This window comes from Stegostoma tigrinum, chromosome 12, assembly GCF_030684315.1.
Source record: "Stegostoma tigrinum isolate sSteTig4 chromosome 12, sSteTig4.hap1, whole genome shotgun sequence".
NCBI classification, from domain to species: Eukaryota; Metazoa; Chordata; class Chondrichthyes; order Orectolobiformes; family Stegostomatidae; genus Stegostoma; species Stegostoma tigrinum.
Window position 1 is genome coordinate 30,888,760 of NC_081365.1, and position 22,030 is coordinate 30,910,789.

General features: G+C 39.7%; 1 protein-coding gene across 2 annotated transcripts in view; it reads left to right on the top strand.

The window, feature by feature from the left end:
• Positions 1–22,030, top strand: part of LOC125457216 (E3 ubiquitin-protein ligase DZIP3-like) — a 133,859-nt gene that overhangs the window by 41,236 nt on the left and 70,593 nt on the right. For both annotated transcript variants that reach the window (XM_048541131.2, XM_059650260.1), the window contains 6 exons: positions 4,609–4,914; positions 8,546–9,196; positions 10,826–10,873; positions 12,467–12,564; positions 15,617–15,670; positions 18,588–18,655. In XM_048541131.2, the coding sequence (XP_048397088.2) occupies positions 4,609–4,914; positions 8,546–9,196; positions 10,826–10,873; positions 12,467–12,564; positions 15,617–15,670; positions 18,588–18,655 (1,225 nt within the window). The remainder of the gene's footprint in view (positions 1–4,608; positions 4,915–8,545; positions 9,197–10,825; positions 10,874–12,466; positions 12,565–15,616; positions 15,671–18,587; positions 18,656–22,030) is intronic.

The window sequence follows — 22,030 nt, forward strand, 5'->3', positions numbered from 1 at the left end:
CTGAAGTCAGTGACCAGCTCTTTCATTTTGCTGACTTTGAGGGAGAAATTGTTGTCTTCATACCATACTACTAAGCTGTCTATCTCTTTCCTTATTGTTTGAGATCTAAACTGCGATAGTGGTACCATCAGCAAATTTATAAATTGAGTTAAAGCTGAATTTGACCCCACAGTCGTGAGTGTACAGGGAGTATAGTAAGGGGATGAGCGTGCAGCCTTGTGGCGCACTGGCGTTGAAGATTATTTTGGAGAAGGTGTTGTCACCTAGCCTTAGTGATTGCAGTTTGTGGGTCAGGAAGTCGAGGATCCAGTTGCAGATTGGAGAGCAGAGTCCTAGGTCTCTGTGTTTGGAGATGAGTTTGATTGGAATTATGGTGTTGAAGGCAGAGCTAAAGTCGATAAATAGGAGTCTGATATAGGTGTCCTTGTTATCCAAACGTCCTAGGGATGAGTGTAGCACCATGGAGTTGGCATCTGCCATGGATTTATTGCAACAAAAATGAATTGCAGTCAGTCAAGGCATTCTGGGAGACTGGAGTTGATGTGTGCCATTTGCTAACCTCAGAGCCACCAGGCGGTAGTATTAAGGCACATTACCTGATTTGTCTTTGGCATCTTGGTGATATCCAGTGAGATGGCAGAGGAGCAGGACTATAAAGTTGAACACATTTTCTTTTTTTCTTCATTTTTCGGCTTTTATATTCTATGTTTTGGTATACTTTTCTGAGTTTTAAGATGGCACCGGAGTGGCGACATTATACAACACCTCTCACTGTATTTTGTAACAAAATACATGTGACCATAAGGCAATAAATCAAGATAGCTATGAAGATAGCAGGCAGGAACCTCACTTCTTTGTATGGAGATGTTAAAGACATCTGCAAATACTCCCACCAGCTAATCCGCACAAGATCTGTTTGTACTGCCAGGGATCCCATCAGGCCAGTCGCTAGTGTTGGGGATTCACTCTTAAGAAGGCTGACCTTGTGTTTGCAGGAGTGACTGTGGGTACAGGTGTATCAAGGCTGTCAGGGCATGTGACACCATCTGTACTTATTGGAACATAGAAGAATCAGAGGCGACCATATTGAAACGTACAAGATTCTTAGAATATTTGACAAGTTAGATGTGGAAAAGTTATTTACACTTGTGGGAAAGTCTAGGACGAGAGGGCATAATCTCAGATTAAGGGTTTGCACATTTAAGACACAGATGAGGAAGAATTTCTTCTTCTTTGAGAGGTTGTGGATTTTTGCCACAGAGGGCTATTGAGGCTGGGTCATTTTTATGTTCAAGGCTGAGATAGACTGACTTTTAATCACTATGTAATCAAAGGTTATGGGAAAATGCAGGAAAATAGAAATAGGGTTATCAGATTAGCCATGATTTCATTGAATGGCGAAGCAGAATCAGTTGGCTGAATGGTGTAATTCTGTTTCAGTGCTTATCGTCATGGTCATAGTCATAGAGTCATGGAAATGTACAGCATGGAAACAGATCCTTTGGTCTAACTCGTCTATGCCGACCAGATATCCTAAATAAATCTGTCCCATTTGCCAGAATTTGGCCTGTACCCCTCGAAACACTTCCTATTCGTATGCCCGTCTAGATGCCTTTTAAATGTTGTAATTGTACCAGCTTCCACCAGTTCCTCTTGGAGCTCATTCCACACATGTACCAGCATCTGTATGAAAACGTTGCCCTTTATGTCCCTTTAACATCTTTCCCCTCTCACCTTAACCCTGTGCCCTCTAGTTTTGGACTCTCCCACCCCTTGGCTATTTACCCTATCCATGCCCCTCATGATTTTATAACCCTCTATAAGGCCACCCCTCGGCCTCTGACTCCCCAGGGGAAATAGTCCAGCTTATTCAGCCTGTCCCTATATCTCAAGCCCTTCAACTCTGGCATCCTTAGAAATCTTTTCTGAACCCTTTCAAGTTTCACAACATCCTTCCTACAGCTGGGAGTCCAGAATTGTATACTGTATTCTAATAGGGGCCTAACTAATGTCCTGTGCAGCCACAACATGACCTCCCAACTCCAATGCGCTGACCAATAAAGGCAAGCATACCAAATACCGCCTTCACTATTGTCCAGCTGTGAGTCCATTTTCAAGGAACATGAACCTGCACTCCAAGTTCTCTTTGTTCAGCAGCACTCCCCAGGACCTTACCATTAAGTGTACAAATCCTGCCCTGATTTGCCTTTCCAAAATGCAGCATCTCACATTTATCTAAATTAAATTCCATCACCCACTCCTCGGCCTATTGGTCCACCTGATCAAGATCCCTAATGGCAACAGAGAGTGCTGTGATCAGAGCATATAGCAATAAGTAGCATACAATTATATGTTCACAGGTTCAAGTGATTTTTTTTAAAAATACAGAAAATAACCATATACAAAGTGGCCTATGACAAAAGATTTAACTTAACAATTATGCAATTGTGACCTGTTGTTCTGTTGCTAATCTTTTAACTACTGACAAATGACAGAAATCTTGCATCAAAACAACAGAACGTGTTTCGTTAGTTGACACTGAAATATCACCAAATGGCAATGGTTTAAAGTAGAAATTCAACACACTATTCACAATTCATGAAAATGCATTAAATGCTTGTCAAAGAACTGCTGCCTGCCTCAGTTGATTTCAGTCCTACAAGCCTATTTACAAGAGCTTGTTGACAGTAAAATTGAAAAGACAGTACTCCAACTTCAGTTAACAAGCATAGATTGTCTAGCCACTTTTTGAATAATCTTGAATATTTATTAAAGCTTGCCTTTTTTAATAGAAGTTTCAACGTAGACTCATTCCAAGGACTCATTGCAAGCATCTAGCATCAGAGATGCATCAAATTGCTGTGAAATCATGGTGGCACAAAGTGCTACCATGGATGTTTTGATGCAAATTGGTGTTGGCAAATTTCTGACATTGAACGGGGGCATTGCCATTTGAATTGAGATATATGTAGGAGCTCAACCACTTCAGGGTCATACTGGCACCAGTTTTTGCTAAGGATGCATTGACTTCAATTGCTTTTAAATATTACACAAACCAGAGAGTAAACACGCTTGGCATTTCAAACAGCTCTATTTTTGGAAAGTCATCAGATTTTACAGGCAAATTGAAATGAAGAATGGCTGATACAGTGCCTTAAACCCAATCCATTTGTACTTTGGCCAAGTCAATAAGCATCATGTGTTTGTCGATAAGGAGTGAGCAACACCCTTTTATTGCATCTTCTATAATCTAGAGTGGCTCTTCATTGTACACTAGAACCCATACCCAGTAGCTTTTACCTGTATCTTTCCATGAGACTTGCTTTGCAATGTTAACATCAAAGTGGGAAAGTTAATATTGACACAAGGATTTTAGAATGTGTTAAAGATGTTTATCCATGTCATAAAAGTGGCAATGCCTGTAGAACAACCAATTAGCTTAATCTTTACAATTTTGCAAAGTGTAATGTATTTTTAGATGCAGTTACGGATTAAGATTTAGAAGACTTATCCTGGCTACTAATGCTAGTTATGTATTGGACATTTATTTCTATCGGGCTAATATTTTGTTGCTATGGGAAAGAAAGATAAGTTGTCTCATTTGATGAAAGCCACACACTGTAGTGCCATTTCCAATTCATAATTCCAATGTTAAAGTGGGTGCAGATTACGTTACTACTTCCACTACTAACCGAGGTATTGTTTCAATCCTACTTTGTGAAAGATGTTCTTCATTTGAAATGACTAAATACCACATGGTAGCTAATCAGATCTTTTTACTGTGATTGTTTAGGAAAACTAGAATGATGATGATGCCAGCCTTTGTTCAATATGATCACAACGTGATGTTGATGGACTTACCCTCAGATTGTCCAAGAGAGACTTTTTTTGATTTGGATCCTAATGCTACTGTTCCCATTATACTAAAATGGCAAGAAAGTAATAGCATTGTCATTCAATTACTATATTGTGTTAAATGATTGTTCCAGTGAGAAAATTAATTTACGCCTCTAATTATTTATATTGCTTTCCACAACATTGCTCCACTTCAGTTCTTCAATCAAGATCGTTTGGAATATTTTCAGATCTGCACTATTCTTTTTATTTTGATGAAAATGACATTTTAAAACACTTTCAACCTGTAAACTTGTAGAATCAGAGACGCAAATCTCTCAACCCTCATATGCCTTTAATCTGTCCTCTCAAAATTCATAATAAAAATTTATTGGCTGGAAGGTGCCAGAAGAAGTGAAATTTAGGGAGAAATTGTCTAATTTATATGGATAAATGTCAGAACAGCCTCAAGCTGTTGTGTGTCACAAAGTTGCAAGCATTATTTCAATGAAAGTAATGTGAGGAATCTTGATTCAATTTCCAATAACTATGTCAAAAGTAGAAAACTAAGTTCAACATCTGGTCAAAAGCAAACTTTTCAATACACACCTGTTCTAAGCTCATTCTTGGGTTATTTGGCAGATAACATTAGGTGAGTGTACTGCCTATTTATTGTCAAACATAAAGCTTATTGGATTGTTGTTGTCTTCCTGATACTGAATGTAAAAACAAATTGCACAGTCTTACATATTACCCTGGCTTTTTGTCATTTAGATGACAGCTGTTGTATGTTCTTCATCAAGAAATATGCTGATGTTTTTCAATATGTCTTGGAAGAATACGGCGTGAAGCGCTTTGCGGAATACTTTGTGAAATCAGGAATGCTGAAAGAATCGGAGAGCAACGATCTATGCGAGTATAACCAAAAGGAGGGAGCAGAACGTTTTATGCACATCTTATTCACCAAAAAAACCATTCTTTGTGTAGCAGACTTGTGGTTTACATTGGTGCAACATCAGAATGACCTTCCTTATCTGGGACCATACATCAACAGTTTCCTGACAGCATTTGATGAACAAAGTAATTATTAATTTCTCTAATCTTGGTTAGTGGCAATAGAACTTGTGCTGATTATGAGTCTAAATTTGATCTTTTACACTATTTCTTACAGGATTCAAATCATTGGTTTTATGAATGAAATATTGCTTTTACTTGTTAATTGACTTGATTTAAAAGCTAGTAGAGGTTTCTACTTCTGATCTGACTTCCCACACGCATTCAGTTTCTGGGAGTGCCAAGTGTAAAATGGGAGGTTCCTGACAAAGAAAAGAAACAGCAAAGGGAAATGAGAATGAAGCTTGCAAATAGTTGTAAATGTCAGTCATTGACGCAGCAGGTCAAGGAAACTGATTATTTCACCTTCTGTATTTTATTGGATTTATCAGTTTCAGTAATTCCACCAAATACTTTAACTGAAAACAGAAAATATTGGAGTTAAATCTTGAGCACAAAAGAATTAAGTTGTATTTATATTGCGCTAATAACGTAGTGAAATGTCTAAGTATGCTTCACAGCTGTATGACACCAAATCTTATAAGTAAAATAAGAAATAAAAACAGAAAGGGACTATGCAGAGAATTTAGCAACATTTGTGGAGCAAGAAACAGAGTTAACCCTTAAGGTTAAGTGTATCCAAATCTGCAAACAGTCCAGAAGCATGAACCATAGTGTCAACAGGATATTTCTTGTGAATTTGTTAGGAACTGTTTCAGTGCAGTGATCCTTTATCCCAGATTTAGGTTCTTATCAAAGGATCAGGAGGGATTTTTCCTCCTGAAGTTATTAGTCTTTGTAAGTGTCATTCACAAAGAGCAGTGAAAGCTAGTTTATTAAATATATTCAATGCACAGTTAGACAGATTATTGATCAATAAAGAAGTTAATGGTTTTGAGGGACAGATAGAATAGGGGAGTTAAAGCCATGGTCTGATTAACCATGATTTTTTTGTGTAATAAAGCAACAATTGCCTGAATGTATGTTCCTGCCCCTGTTTCTTATGGTCAACTGACTAGCTAATCCTGGGTAACTTAAAAGCATTGGAAGTTCACCTTTTAAATATCACCATTCTGATGAAAAGTTGTTTAGTAAAATTGTTCTTACTTGCAAAAAGCACCTTGTATTAAATTGAATCAAAATCTTATCATGCTGTGGGTGACATGGGTTGTGATGAGATTTGTGGAAGAATTGAATGAGATATTATGCAAGGCCATCTCGGCTTCAGGATCATCTTGCCACATCTTGTATGTTTTCCTCAAGCAGTATGTCAGGATTTTCACTACACAGCAGCAAGTTGTCAGTTAATATTTTAAATGCTTGTTAACAGCCTAACTCACCAAAGATTGTGTTTTTTCAAACTTGCCATCCAAACCAGCCATCAGGAAAACTCAACATGGAAACCAGAGCAGACTATCTTATTGTTCAACTCACTGCATGATCCAGAAGACATCTGTGTTGGGCACCAGGCAGTATCACTTTGGGCATGCTCCATGGCCACAAGCCAAACGCATCCTACATCCCTGATCATGACATCCAACATGTGCCAACCTCTACAGTTCCCATAGGACATGTTCATTTCATGGACAGGCTGCTTCTGCGTTTCATCGCTGTACTGGCCACTATCATTGTAGTCCTGCAGCAAGGACCTTTTGTGGTCAGGAACACAAACTTTTCTCATGGACTAGACTAGCCTGCATCCCTAGGTGCCTAGATACTGAAGCAAGGTCACTGGACCTGAAACGTTCACTCTGATTTCTCACCACTGATGTGTCAGACGTGCACAGCTTTCCCAGCAATATGTTTTTTGTTGGTGAAAGGTATTGTTTTGCATACAATCCAGATAAATGATGCACCATTGAAAGCATTGTATCCTGATACATCACAGCTTTGTATGGCAACTGTTCTGCCTAAGACTGCAAGAAATTACATAGATTGGGCTGCATTCACAACTCTATCATGAAAACTAGCCTTCCTTCCATTGACTCTGTCTACACTTGGACTGCCTTGGGAAAGCAGCCAACATAATCAAAGCCCCGTCCCATCCATTTCCTACCCTCTTCCATCGGGCAGAAGATAGAAAAGTTTGAAGGCACATACCAACAGATTTAAGAACAACTTCTTCCCCACTGTTATCACACTTATGAAGTCTCATATATTAAAGTTGAATTTTTTTCTGTTAGAATCACAGAATGCCTACAATGTAGAAGCTGGCCATTTGACCCATTGATTCCACACTGACCCTTCAAAGAACATCCCACCTTATCCCTGTAACCCTGCATTTCCCATTGCTAACCCACCTAGCCTATACGTCCCTGAAGACTGTGGGCAATGTGGCATGGCCAATCCACCAACCTGCACACCTTTAGACTGTGGGAGGATAATGGAGCACCCAGAGGAAATCCACACAGACACGGGGAGAATGTGCAAACTCCACACAGAGTTGCCCGAGGCTGGAATTGAACTTGGGTCCTTGGTCCTTTGCCTTCCTCTTCTCTGCAGCCGTAACACCATATTCTGAATTTTATTCTAACTTATGATTTGTCTGACTAGCACACAACACAATACTTTTCACTGTGCCTCAGTACAGGTGAAAATAACAAATCAAGCCTTTTATAACCTGTTACTCAGTGATAATCGGAGTGATGTAAATGGCTAGTTGGAAGTTGTTTAATATTAGTATGTTCCAGTCAAATCCAGGGCTGATTCGTAAGTTACCTCTGCGTCTTTCTCATCACAATGCCATTTGAAAACATGTTATATTAAAGTGATGATAGCAGGTTTATAAGTTCTAATATTTCTGCACCACCTTCACACCGCTATAATGGTGATGTACAATGGAATATCAAGTTACTAATTCCATGTTGCTTCCATTGAAATACGTGATACCCTGCCAAAGAAATATTACTGTTTTAATAGGTGTCACCCAAAAAGCTGATATTACACCTCATGTTACTTGGATTAACAGACAAAACATTGATAGAGTCAAACACTGGATGCTCCAACTTGCTTTGGAAATCAGCACACAGTTGAGGAGGCCTGTACATACTGGTTTGCATATTTCTGGAATGACTGTAATATGTGCAGTGATACCTTGAACTTTGGATATAGCTATCTTTATAGTACATGTGCTCAGTACAACCTGATTGGCGCAATTAGAAAACGTTACATATTATGAACCTTAAAATAACATCTCATACAGAGACTTCACTTATTACTCAGATGTGTTTTTCACTTTAACTTAACAATTGGAGGAGCATGTAATGATGTCTAGCAACAGAAAGTACTGGAAATACTCAGCAGGTCACACAGTATCTGTGGATAGAAACAGAATTCAGTGCTTCTGGTGAAAGACCCCTTTGATAGAACTGTGTTGAAGAAGGATCATTGACCTAAAATGCTAACTCTGTTTCCCACAACAAATGTTGCCTTACCCAGGGTATTTCCAGGATTTTCTGTTTTTATTTTAGATGTCTAGCATCAGTAGTACTGCAGTTATTTTGTTTTATGTGATATATCCGAAGTCAAGTGAGTTTGCAGTTCGGCTTCCTGCAAGTTTTTTGTTTTCCATATACAACCTCTTTAAAACAAAAGATTTAATAGCTACGAGCTTCAGCACTTGCTATAACTTTTCCATTTTTTTCATGTTTTAATTCAGCCAGACCCCTCTGTCCACAATTCGACCCTGAACTGCCAATCAAACCGCTGTTAATAAAGAAATGCTATGTCAATGTCTATCGTCTGCTTCATTTAATACATGTGGAAGGCACAGAGGCTGTTCGGAATATTTTTGATGCCCACATATCTCCAGAGGAATTGGATGAAGAAGTTACAAAGAATAAAGTTTTAATCAAGAATCGGTTAGAAGGAACAGATTTCAGCAATGTCCGAAAAAGATGGATGAATATTGTTTATTCCACAGAGAAGTCAAAAACTCTGCGTTTTACATTGCCTTTGTTTAATTTTCTTGCTGTGTTCATGAAGAAGTTTCCCCGTCCCAAAAAAGGTTGGACTGGGAGGCTTGCAAGATCTGATACATCCCCCGGAGCTTGCTTACGGCGGATCTGTGAAATGCGAGATTACCTTTTGAAAGGGATTTTCCACACAGACCTGACTTATGAAAAATTTGACCAAATTTGGAATGAAGCTGCAGAAATACTTGTTCACCTTGGCATTGATGATAAGCGACTCCAAGGACTTCGCTTGCAGCCAATGAACGTTACATTCATTGATAGAAGATACATGGAGAAATATTTTAACAAGCCACTGTCCCAGCTTTTGGAAGAACTTATTGTTAGACATCACAATGGTACCTTTTATTTAATAATGCTAGCAATGTAAGGTCCATTTGTTTTTGGTGGATTATTATCCATCAACCATAGATAGAGGACCAATACCTTCCTGTTTTATTTGAATTGAATGTATGTGGAAGCTGGCTGTTACCCCCTTTTTCAGTTTAACTTTACTGCAATGTTTTTAGATTTTTCTTTTCAAATCTGATACATTAAAAAAATGCAAAAACTTGAAAAGTAAAATCTTAGAGTAGCAACAAAAATCCTGAAATCTTCAACAGCATTGAATCTCGATTGTGTCCCAGTGGTTCATTGGGTAAGCACATTGTCCAGGATGGTACACAATCATGCAGCTCAAGAATTTTACTTGAAGCTTTATTAAGTTGCAATCTCAATTGCGCATTGGTTGGGGACTGTACTTCTGAATCCAATCTGTAGGACATGGAGGGGAAAGTCGTTCAGGTTTGTTGATAGCCATCCAGTGATCCTACCAGAAAATATGGTCATCATGTTGTCAGGGAGGGAAGTTTAGGATTTTGACCAATACTGAAGGAACAGCAATATGTTTCTAAGTAGGGATGTTGAGTGGCTCAGAGGGGAACTTGCAGATGGTGGTGTTCCCATATGCCTGTTGCCATTGTCCTTCTAGATGGTAGTGATTGTGGGTTTGCAAGGTGCTGTTTAAGGATCTTTGGTGAATTAGTATGTACTGCTGCTACTGAGCATCTGTAGTCGATGTTTGTAGATGTGGTGCTAATCAAGCAGTCTGCTTTGTCTTGGATAGTGTTAAGCTTCTTGGGTATCGAGTTGTACACACTCAGGTTTGTGGGGTGTATTCCATCATGCAGCTGACTTATGCCTTGTAGATGGTGAACGGATGTTGGGCACTCAAGAGATGAGTTGCTTACTGCAATATTCCTAGCCTTTGACTTGTTCTTGTCGCCACCATATTTAAATGGCTTAACCAGTTCAGTTTCTTTTCTGCGATGACTCCCCAGGATGTCAATAGTGGAGGATTCAGTGATGTAAATGCCAGTGAATGTCAAGAGTGGTAGTTAAATTGTTTCTTATTGGCGATGGTCATGGCCTATGTAGGGTGAATGTTACTTGCCATTTTTTAGCCCAAGTCTGGATATTTTCTAGCTCTTGTTGCACTTGGACATGAAATGCCCCCGTATCTGAGGAGTTGGGAATAGTGGTGACCGTTGTGCAATTGTTGACAGACAGCCCCATATTTGACCATATGATGGAGGGAAAGTCAATAACTGAAGATGGTTGAGCCTAGGATACCACCCTGATGGCCTAGATCTCTTGTCGGGCAGTGGTACTGTCCTTACCTCTGAGCTTAGAGGCCTGGGTTCAAGTCCCACTTGCTCCAGAGGTGTGTCCTTGCTTCTCTGAACAGATTGATTGGTAAGAATCAACCCTGAAGAATTTCTGGAGTTGGCCTTGAAGCTGATGAATTAAACACACGCTGTCATCTACCCAACTGCTTCCAATAACAGTTTTTGTATCTGCACCTATATTTGCTGAATTGTGTAGAGTTTGACACTTACTCTATGTTCGACTATAATATTTCCAAATTTCTTTGCTTTTCCTTTGACTTTTACTTCATATGTGCAGTAATGTTACTTCTGTTTGTGTAGGTATTGATTCAATCTGTGCTTGTTCTTTGACAGAGGATCTGTGTGCAGGTGAGCCTTTCAGCAGTCTTGTGTTCTTTTAAGCAAATTGCTTGTTTTTGTTCTGAATAACTCTCGCTAACGCTCCAAGTGATATTTTATTTGTATTTGAATATTGAGTAAAGTTTATCACACGGTTTATTAGTGAAAGTTCTCCAGTCAATAATTCTTTATGTCTGTACTAAATGAGAAAAAGTCCAAAAATTGCTAATATTGAAAGTTATATCAAGTGCACACCCAGAACCCTTACCCCTAAAATAAAGCCTTAGTAGGTGTAGGCATTTGGCCTTTTGAGCCCACTCCAGCATTTAATAAGGTCATGGCTGATCTCGTTGTGGTCTCTTCTCCATTTTCCTCTCAGCACCTCAGAACCCTTGACTCCACTTTCTACCGAAAATATATCTGTCTCAACCTTGAATAAATTTAAAGACCCAGTTCCATTTTTTTTCCGGGGAAGAGAATTTCAAATACTAATAATCCTCTAAAAGAAAATAGTTTTCCTCATCTCTGTCTTCAAAGGGAGACATCTTATTCTTAAGCTATGTCCTCTAATTTTAGTCCTCAGCCACCACCACCACTCAATACAAGTAGAACCATCCTCCTGATATCCAGTCCAGTCAAGATCTTACGTGTTTCAATACGTTAAGTTCTCGTTCTTCTAAACTCCAAAGGTGTAGACCTAACTTGTTCTTGAAAAGTTAACTTTATCTTCATCAGGAATGACTTGACTGAATGTTCCCAGCCTGCTTCTGAACAAAGTATGTTTTCTTTCCAAATAAGAAGACCAAAACTGTGACAATACTCCAAATGCGGTCTCACCAACAGCCTGTGCAGCTTCACTAAAACTCACCAACTTAGGTAAATCATTCCCCTTGCCATAAACAGCAACATATCATTTGCCATTCTAATCACTTGCTATTCCCCCCACTAACTGTGTGATTCATTTTCCACTGCACCCAGATCACTCTGCACAGCATCATTCAAACAAAAGCTAAAAGTACTAGTTTTCTGTCTGTTCCTTAAATTGACCAAATCTAGAATTTTCTAGAGATCAGTCATATATTAAGCTATCCATGCTCAGAAAGACCAAAAAATTGTCTTCAGTTACAATTGAGCAAAAGAACATTTAGCTGGCAAGCAGGTGTCATGATGCTTCTTCACTCCCAATCCAAATATAAGAACAGCTTTTCAAAGTTACAAAAACAGAAGTTGCTGGAAGAGCTCAGTAGGTCTGGCAGCAGTTCTGAGGAAATGTTGACTGATTTTTTTTCTTCACAGATGCTGTACCTGCTGAGCTTTTCTAGCAACTTCTGTTTCTGTTCCTGATTTACAGCATCCACAGTTCTTTCGGCCTTCAAAAATTAAACTGTTCAAACAAAAATCACCAACATCTTCTAGTCACATTCAAAGCTTTTATTGAGAAAATTATTGTTTGATGTATTACTGGTATTCCCAGATACTTAGTCATTCTGCTTCTTGTTTCTATCATTTAATTTTCAATTATGAGAACTACCAGCCCAAGTTAATATCAGAAACGTTACTGATGGTGTGAAAACATAATGCACATTTTTTTAAAAAAAGTAATCAAAACCTCTTCTACTTCAGGGCATGAAACCCAAAAGCCTGGGCTAAAATTGCTTGATACTACAGAAGAGCATAAGGAAAAGGAGACCTCAGAGGATGAGTTTGCAAAACCTATTCCTGTACGTTACTGACTTTGTGAAGTGGTGTGCTGCTTAGTATTTCTTCATCTCTATGTCAACGACAACTATTGCTTCATTGCTTGTAGACAAATGCCCGGGCTACTTCCAAGCTTGTGATGGTGAACCGAATGAGAATTGAATTATTCTGTCACTTGCGTTGATGTCACTGATGTGTTCACCTAATTGATCTTAAAAAAATTAGTAATATTTTAGCAATGATTTTAATATTTTTTAAAAAATCCCCTTCTATCCAGTCTCAGAAGATGGTATTATTTGACAAGTATCATTCTTTTTGGTTGTACAGTGGCTTTTATTTTTCATTCTTGAGATCAGACCATTGGAAAAGCTGGCATTTGTTGCCCATCCCTGGTTGCACTTAAGGTGATGCTGAGTTTTTTTTTAAAATTTAGCTACTGCACTGTGTGTGACATAACCTCCCAATGCACTTTACAGAGTGCCTCAATAAAAAGAATCTGTACAATATTTTCAAGTGTACAAGGTTGAAGATTGAATGCTCAGCAATTGGTCGAGGAGGAATCAAGGGAACGAAAAGCAGGCCTTGTCAAAGAGATGAGTTAAGAGGAGCAGATGTGGAAGAAACTGCAGAATGGTAGTGAATTAGACTGTGCTAACTTGGGATGAGGTCAGCAGTAGCAAGAAGAGGTACCAGATGCAACTCCATGAAAAGTTTAAATCATTGACACGGGGAAATCCATGGGCTGTTTGTATTTTGTATAGCATATGGGAAAGAGATTAATGAATGGGTGTTTGAAATGGGTAAAAGCTGGCACAGTCAGCTATTGATGTGCCTACAAGAACTTAAAGGAACCAACATACCCTTAAGCATGCAGATGAAATAAATTTTTTGTCAGTGAACTTATTGAACTATCAAAGTGAACTTTAAGAGTTAACATTTCACCATGATAATTAGTGATGGCTGCTTAACATTTTGCAATTTATGGTAGAAGGTCACAACAGACTTCAGTGCCACACAACAAGTGCTGATGTGATTTTTATCCCCATTATGTCTTGCCTTAATGCTTCCATAGTTTAGACATGTTACATCACCACTTTTAATGTAAAAAGTAAAAAGATGTAATTGCAGATCAGACATCATCTCTTCTGATCCAGTTTTCTATTTGTGTGCATCATGAAAAATTTAACCTTGTGTATTTGGGGAATGGGTCTCATGACCCCTGATATGGAATGTAGCTATTTTACGGCAGTATTTCAACAGGAGCAGGCTGTACAGATCTTAACTTTAAAACACAATTTCAGTTTGCAAATTTCAGCACTGTGTGAAATGTAAGTCTGTGCCATTCTTAAGTGCCCCAGTGCCAAATTAGAAATGCAGTAAGTCCTCACTTGAAGTTATGTTTGCATCCCTGAAAATCACAACTTTAAGTGAAAAAATGGTTCCCATTGGGATCAATGATAAAACTGTAGTCAGGTTCTGTAGGACCTTGTCAAAAAGGTACAAATGTTAAAGCATTATACCTTCTTAACTGAAATATTTTACATTGCTAAGTCCCCATTTTGGTAAATGAAATAATTTTTTAAAATTAAATAATTTTAAGTATAGTAATTCTTTTGAAAGAAGTGTGTAATTTGCTACTTACAGTAGCAACTTCTAATTGGTGATTCTGCTTCCTGGATGTCTAAGGTAGACCCTGGTCACTGCTGACCCTCTCAACTCCTCACCCTTCCGAGTTGTGACCTCTCACCCAATCCTCAATCTCAGAATTACATCTACCATCTTCCAACCCACCCTGTTGCTACTTCCTTCTTCCGGAACTGTGTTCGCATTAGAGATCCAGGATCAATCAAAATTTAGAACTCCAATTTTGAGGAAGTATAAATGCCAGAAGTGCTGAAGATTTCACAATCCATGTTATTTTTAAATGCTCTTGCTCACAGTTTCCCTGTCCCGAACTTTTGCAATGAGAGAGGACTTGGAAGAATAGTAGTGAAACAGGGAGCAGTTTTGAAGGTCACTTAAAAACCTGCACTGTAAAAAATCTGGCAGTACTTCTGAACCATCAAGGCCCACTCTTCCACAAATTCAAATTCAAATTGGCTTGAGATCTTGAGTGGAAATGCAGCCCAGAAGAGGGAAGCAGCTCATGGTTTAGTTGGGATGGTGGAAGAGACCATGTCAAATGTTGGGAATGGAAAAGAAATTGGGAGTGGGGAGGAAGGGGCCACAACTGGAAGGTCGAGGAGGACGAGAGACCATAACTGGAAGTTGGGAAACATCACAGCTCAGAAATGTGGGGAAAAGGCTGCAGTTAGAGAGATCAGGGCTAGTGGGAGATACTACTCAGGTACCACAAGAAATAATGTTAAAACAAATCACATCATGCTCAACAAGATTACAGGCCCATTAATTTACTGATGTTAAACCAAAGCAACATTAAATGAAGCAATTTTAGAAAGTGAATTGCCATAATGTACATATTGCAAACCTAGACTTTAACTTTTGCATTTATATCCGTGCAAGAATTTTTTTTGTCACCACTCACTTCTCATTTTGTTTTGGAAGGACAGGGATGACCCAATTTGTGGAGTGCAGTTACAAACATTGGTAAAGTGGGAGATATGTTAACTGCTTGCCATGACAAGCACACTTTATTTTTCTTCTGGCACAGAAATATTCTTTGAGAAGCAACAAAACAACATCATGCTATCAGTAATTTTGGCATTTGGATTAAAGGCAATTGCTCAGGACTCAGATTATCTTGTTCTGAAGTGAGCACTTAGTCACTGTCTCATTAGAGAGAGATGACTGGTGATAGTTTAACCTGGAGGTCATTATGCCTCCGATGAGTGGAGAAGTTGAGGAGCAGTGTCCTTCATGATAACCTCAGCTGGTGTGGGAATTGAACCCACTATTGGCATCACTGTTTGCATTGCAAACCAGCCATGCAGACATCTGAGCTAATGGACCTCCTAATCAGTATATTGTAAAGCCATTTAAAAGTTAATTTTGCTTCTTTTTGAAAAGAATCTGAACAAATTAAAAGCACTTTTTTCATTTATTTTAAACGTGTAGGCAACAGGAGACTCAAACGCAAAGAAAAGACGGAAAAAATCAAGAGGTAAAAAGGTACGATTTTGCAGAGTTGTCACATCAATAGTAAACAATTTGAAATTGATATTTTGCATTCTCTGCATCTTGAGTTGATTAGTTTATGTTTTGTATTCCAAGCAGCTTGATTTGATTAGAGATAGTAAGAATTGCAGATGCTGGAGTCACAGAAAATACAGTGTGGCGCTGGAGGAGCACAGCAGGCCAAGCAGCATCAGAGGAGCAGGAAAGTTGATGTTTAGAGTCGGGACCCTTCTCTAGAAATGAGGGAGGGGGAAGGGAGTTCCAGAATAAATAGAGAGAGGAGGTATGGGGCTGGGGAAGGTAGGTGGGATGGTCATAGGTGAGTACGGGTAGGCTATAGTGGCGATTGGTCAATGAGGTGGGAGTGGCGGATAAGTGGGAGAGAAGATGTACAGGTTGTGTCAGGTCAATGAGGCAGGGATGAGAGGGAGAGTTGGTCATGGGATGAGGCCAGGGGGTGGGGAGATTTTGAAACTGGTAAAGTCCACATTGAAACCATTGGATTGTAGGCTCCCAAGGCAGAATATGACGTGCTGCTCCTCCAGTTTCTGGGAGGCATCAATGTGAGTGACACTGGAAGAGGCCCAGGATGGATGTGTCGCCCATGGAGTGGAAAGGGCAGTTGAAATGGTTCGCAACCGAAAGGTGTTGTTGTTTGTCATGAACAGGACACAGGCCCTGTCCATCGTGGGCTTCCTCCAGTGTCAAATGACATCACCTGGAAACTGGAGGAGCAGCACCTCATACCTTCCCCAGCCCCATCTCTCCTCTCTATTTATTTTAGAGCTCCCTTCCCCCTCCCCAATTTCTGAAGAAGGCTCCCGACCCGAAACATCAACTTCCCTGCTCCTCTGATGCTGCCTGGCCTACTGTGCTCCTCTAGCCCCACACTGTGATACCTTGATATGATTGTGGTGAAAATCACCCTCAGTTATTTGCAAGGTACGTTCGTGTCTACTTCAGTGGGATGTTTGACTGAGAAAGGCTCTTTCCCCGAGTCATTGTGCAGCTTTACATACTTTTTATACAGTAACACTGTAATCAGTTAGAGTCCTGAATTTGTCCTACTGCCATGATGTTAAATGGTGCTTCTCATTTTAATGCTTCAAAATGAAGCCTAGGGGTTATAAGAGTTATTGTGGGATGTAAGGGGGCTTCCATCACTGAGCAGGGGGAATGGAGATTTTTTTGGGGGTGAACTGCACTTAAGAGTGGTGAATCACTTCAAGAAGTTGATGTCCAAGGTCCTAAGGAAAAAGCAGTGTCATCAGTGGCAAAGATAAATGTTAGTGCATCAGCATGTAATATCTGTTGGCAGATAATAGTTATTTTTTCTGATCTATTGACCTTTCCCAACCGTCCAAGAGGTCTCTGAGTGTAAATGTCTTTCATACTTGTGAACTGTTACACCGTGTGTTTAGTTGTTTCTCAGCTGAAATTCAGCCAGAATCAGAATGTTGAGTTATTTTTCAAATCCTCTAATGGCAAATGTTAAAGGTTTGATTATTGTTGGATGTTTGTTTAAAACTGATTATCTTTGTGAATAAAATTGACATACTAGACCTTGATAGCCACTTATCTAAAGGTGAGTGTAAGTTCCTCTCCACTACTGACTCAAACTATATTGCTATTTCTTCACTGTTGCCGTGTTACAACTTTGAACTGCTCTTCCTGACAGTATTGTAGATATATCTACACCACACAGATTGCAGCAATTCCAGAAGGTGACTTGCCAACACTTTCTCAAGGCCATTTATGGATGGACAGCAAATGCTGCATACCCAGTGACACCCATATCCTGTGAAAGACCAATAAGCATGCTTTTCTTCTGTGGCATAAACTGTGGTGGAGGATTGTTTAACATTTACCAATCATGGAGATATCCTGATTAGTGCAAGGCAAGAAATTTCAACAAAATTTCTTTCTTTTCAGCAAAATGTCTTTCTTTTCAGCAATAATAAAAAAAGTGGTACTTTCCAGTAAATGTCGGTGTAACTTATGCATGCTCTGTTCTAATCTTGAGGATCAGAAATGCTAGACCCACAATTTCAGATAAAATTATTTAGCTCTGTTACCAATTTTGGAGCCCTAAATTCAGGAGTCTTGTATGTAGCATTGCCATTTGGGTCAGTACAAGGTCTAGTATCCCTTAGAAAGTTTATTTGATATACAGCTACACTATCCAATCCTTCAGTCTCGGTTTGCTTTGATTGGAATGTCTTTGAGTCCAAATTACAGACTGAGGACTCATTAGACCATGAGAAATAGGATCAGGAGTAGGCATTTGGCTCCTTAAGCCTGCTCCACCCTTCAGTAGGATCATGGCTGATCCAACATTCCTAACATTCACTTTCTTGCCTATTCACCATAACCCTTAAGTACACTCAAGGTCTTTGTCCCCACAGCTGAAGATAGCAAAGAATTCTAAAGACACTCACTCTCAAGAAACACATCCTCATCTCAGTTTTAAATTGGCATCCCTTTATCCTGAGACTATGGCCTCCAGTCCTAGACTTTCCCATGTGGGAAAACATGCTGTCAACATTTACCCTGCCAGGCCTTTTTAAGAATCCAATATGTTTCAATTAGATCACCTCCCATTCTTCTAAGTTCTGATGAGTAGAGTCCATGTCTGTTTAGCCTTTGCTCGTAAAACAACCCTTCCATACTGGGATCATCCTAATGAACCTTCTCTGAACATTAAGTAAGATCTTTCCTTAAATAAGTGAACAAGTACTGCTCAGAGTACTCCAGATGTGGCTTCTGCAACACCTTGTACTGTTGCAGTAACATTTTATATGAAGAAGGATCCTGACTGACCTCTGTACCTCCGAGCAAAAGTATTCTTTATGAAAGAACAACTTGTCTGGATGAATTACTGCTGTTAAAAATAATTACTATATGAATACAGGGTAAAAAGACAGAAGCTGCTGCAAAGGCAACTTTACAGAAAGCTGAAATGCTCAAGGAATTAAAAAGGTAAGAATTCTTCATTGTAGTTCAAAACTTTTAAAATTTTCACAATGTATTTTTTCATGAAAAGCCAGTACACCAATGATGATCATGCATAGATAATTTTTAAAAATGTTTCCATTTTCTAAAATCAACTATTTTGATGGGTTCTGAAATAGCTATTTATTTGTAATTCTTATTGGGCATTTTGCAGTCATTTTACAAGTTCTGTGAATTGATACTGAGCATAATTAGTGTGCATCTAGTCACTTTTTCAACTTGTATTGCACTTGAGGGTCTGACAAGAAAAAATAACAATGGGTGGGTAATGTTGATCCTTTATGCTCACTGTCTTTATTGAGGAAAAATTCTGGGGAAAAGAAGATAGTTATTAAAAGATGTTTTTGCACGCTGTGCAAAGCCAGGGATTTTCTGTCAATAGCAAACTCATATAGCAGAAATGGATTTTTAAAATCCAAAAATGCCCTTGAGCAAGGTAGCACTCTCTTCCTAGGAAAGGGCAAGCTCAGATTCTGTTACTGAACTCCATTATGCTTGCAGCATTAGTATAAAGCTGTATTAATATGCCTTTCAGATTTAGAACTGCCTGCTTGGTTTCTTTCCTGGATTGTGTATTGAGCTCTTTTTTTCAGATTTATTATTAGTAATATTTGCAGGCTATATGCTAACTCTGTAACAGCATTGCTTTCTTTACCATCAACACCATTAGTTGGGGCAGCATATTGAGTTTCAATCCAATTCCCAATTATTTTTGATCTTAAGGAGAAAACACTCTTTGCTCATAAGCATGCCTAAGTGCGCAAGTATTTTGCAGCACTTTAATTACTTTTGAAATGTATATGCCCAGTCCCTCAAGCAAGAAGAGCGGCAAGGCAGGAGAAGCCATCATTTAAAGAAATAACTGGATTGTAGGAAGCCTGGCAGCATTTCTGAACCACCAGGACTCTCATTCACATCAGATAGGAACTCGAACATCAGATTGACTGATGGTCAGAAGCAGCTGTGTTGAACTTAAATAAAGGGAATTATAATGAAATGAGTTAGATCAAGCAAACTGGGCAAATAGATTAGCAGGAAGAACAGTAAGCGAGCAGTGGCAGACATTTAAGCAGGCAATTTATGACTCTCAGAAAAATATTTCCCAGTAAGGAGGAAAGATTCTAAGAGGGATAGACCAATATGGGTATCCAAGGAAGTTCAGCGCAGTATAAAATTGAAAGAAAAAGCATATAAGGATGCAAAAGTCAGTTGTGGCCCCAAAGATTGGGATAAATCCAGAATCCAGCAAAGGAGGACTAAAAATTTAATCAAGAGGGAGAAAATGAACAATGAGGGCAAACTTGCACGGAATATTAAAAGAAAACTGACAATAAGAACTTCTTTGAATATGTAGAAAGAAAGAGAAACATCACTGTGAATGTAGGAAACCCTTAGGAAATGAATCTGGGAAGATAGATATGAGAAGTAAAGTATAGAAGCAGAACAAGGCCATTTGGCCCAACGAGTCTGCTCCAACATTCAGTCATGACTGACACGTTTCTCAGCCCCATTCTCGTGCTTTCTCCCCATAATCCTTGGTACCCTTACTAATCATGAACCTGTCTATCTCTGTCTCGTGGACACTGAATGACTTGACCTCCGTAGCCTTCTGCACAAAGAGTTCTAAGATTTTCCACCATCTGGAGAAATTCCCTTTAATCTCTGTTGGAAAGGGTCATCCCTTCACTCTAAGGTTGTACCCTTGTGTTCTAGTCTACCCTACCAGTGGAAACAACTTCTCCATGTCCACTATATCCAGGCTGCTCTGTATTCTGTAGGTTTCATTGATATTCCCCCTCCTCATCTTTCTAAATTCCATAAAATACAGACCCACTGTCCTTAGCTGCTCCTCATATGACAAGGCCTTCATTCCCAGAATCGTTCTTGTGAACCTTTTTTGGACCTCCGACAAAGCCAGTACATCCTTCTGTGGATACAGGATCCAAAACTGCTTAAAATATTCCAAATTCGTCTGACTAAAGTCTTATACATCCTCAGCAATACATCTCTGCTTTTGTATTCAAGCCATCTCAAAACTAATGCTAATGCTGCATTGGCCTTCCTAACTGCCAACTGAACCTGCATCTTAACCTTAAGAGAATCTTAAACTAGGACTACCAAGTCCATTTGTGCTTCAGATTTCAAAAGCCTTTCCCCATTTTGAAAATAATCTCTGCCTTTATTCTTCCTACCAAAATGCACAACTTCAAGACTTTCCATTTTGTATTCCATCTGCTGTTTATTTTGCCCACTTTCCTAACCTGCCCCAAGTCTGTCTGCAGTCTCTCTGCTTCCTCTGCCTATCCCTCCACCTATCTTTGTGTCGTCTGCAAACTGAACAACAATGCCTTCAGTTCATTTGTCCAGATTGCTAATGTATAATTTGGAGAACAACAAGATTGCAGAGGAATTATACAGATATTTTGCAACATTTTTAACAGTGGTACATACTTTTAAATGCCATAAGCACTAAATGTATAGGGTAGGAATTGCCGTGATCATCACTAGAGAAGTCGCATTAGACAAACTAATGGGTCTAAAGCCTGGATAATAAAATATGAGGCTGGATGAACACAGCAGGCCCAGCAGCATCTCAGGAGCACAAAAGCTGACGTATCGGGCCTAGACCCTTCATCAGAGAGGGGGATGGGGTGAGGGTTCTGGAAGAAGTAGGGAGAGGGGGAGGCGGACCGAAGATGGAGAGAAATGAAGATAGGTGGAGAGGAGAGTATAGGTGGGGAGGTAGGGAGGGGATAGATCAGTCCAGGGAAGACAGACAGGTCAAGGAGGTGGGATGAGGTTAGTAGGTAGGAGATGGAGGTGCGGCTTGGGGTGGGAGGAAGGGATGGGTGAGAGGAAGAACAGGTTAGGGAGGCAGAGACAGGCTGGACTGGTTTTGGGATGCAGTGGGTGGAGGGGAAGAGCTGGGCTGGTTGTGTGGTGCCGTGGGGGAAGGGGACGAACTGGGCTGGTTTTGGGATGCGGTGGGGGAAGGGGAGATCTTGAAGCTGGTGAAGTCCACATTGATACCATTGGGCTGCAGGGTTCCCAAGCGGAATGTGAGTTGCTGCTCCTGCAACCTTCGGGTGGCATCATTGTGACACTGCAGGAGGCCCATGATGGACATGTCATCTAAAGAATGGGAGGGGGAGTGGAAATGGTTTGCGACTGGGAGGTGCAGTTGTTTATTGCGAACCAAGCGGAGGTGTTCTGCAAAGCGGTCCCCAAGCCTCCGCTTGGTTTCCCCAATGTAGAGGAAGCCACACCGGGTACAATGGATACAGTATACCACATTGGCAGATGTGCAGGTGAACCTCTGCTTAATATGGAAGGTCATTTTGG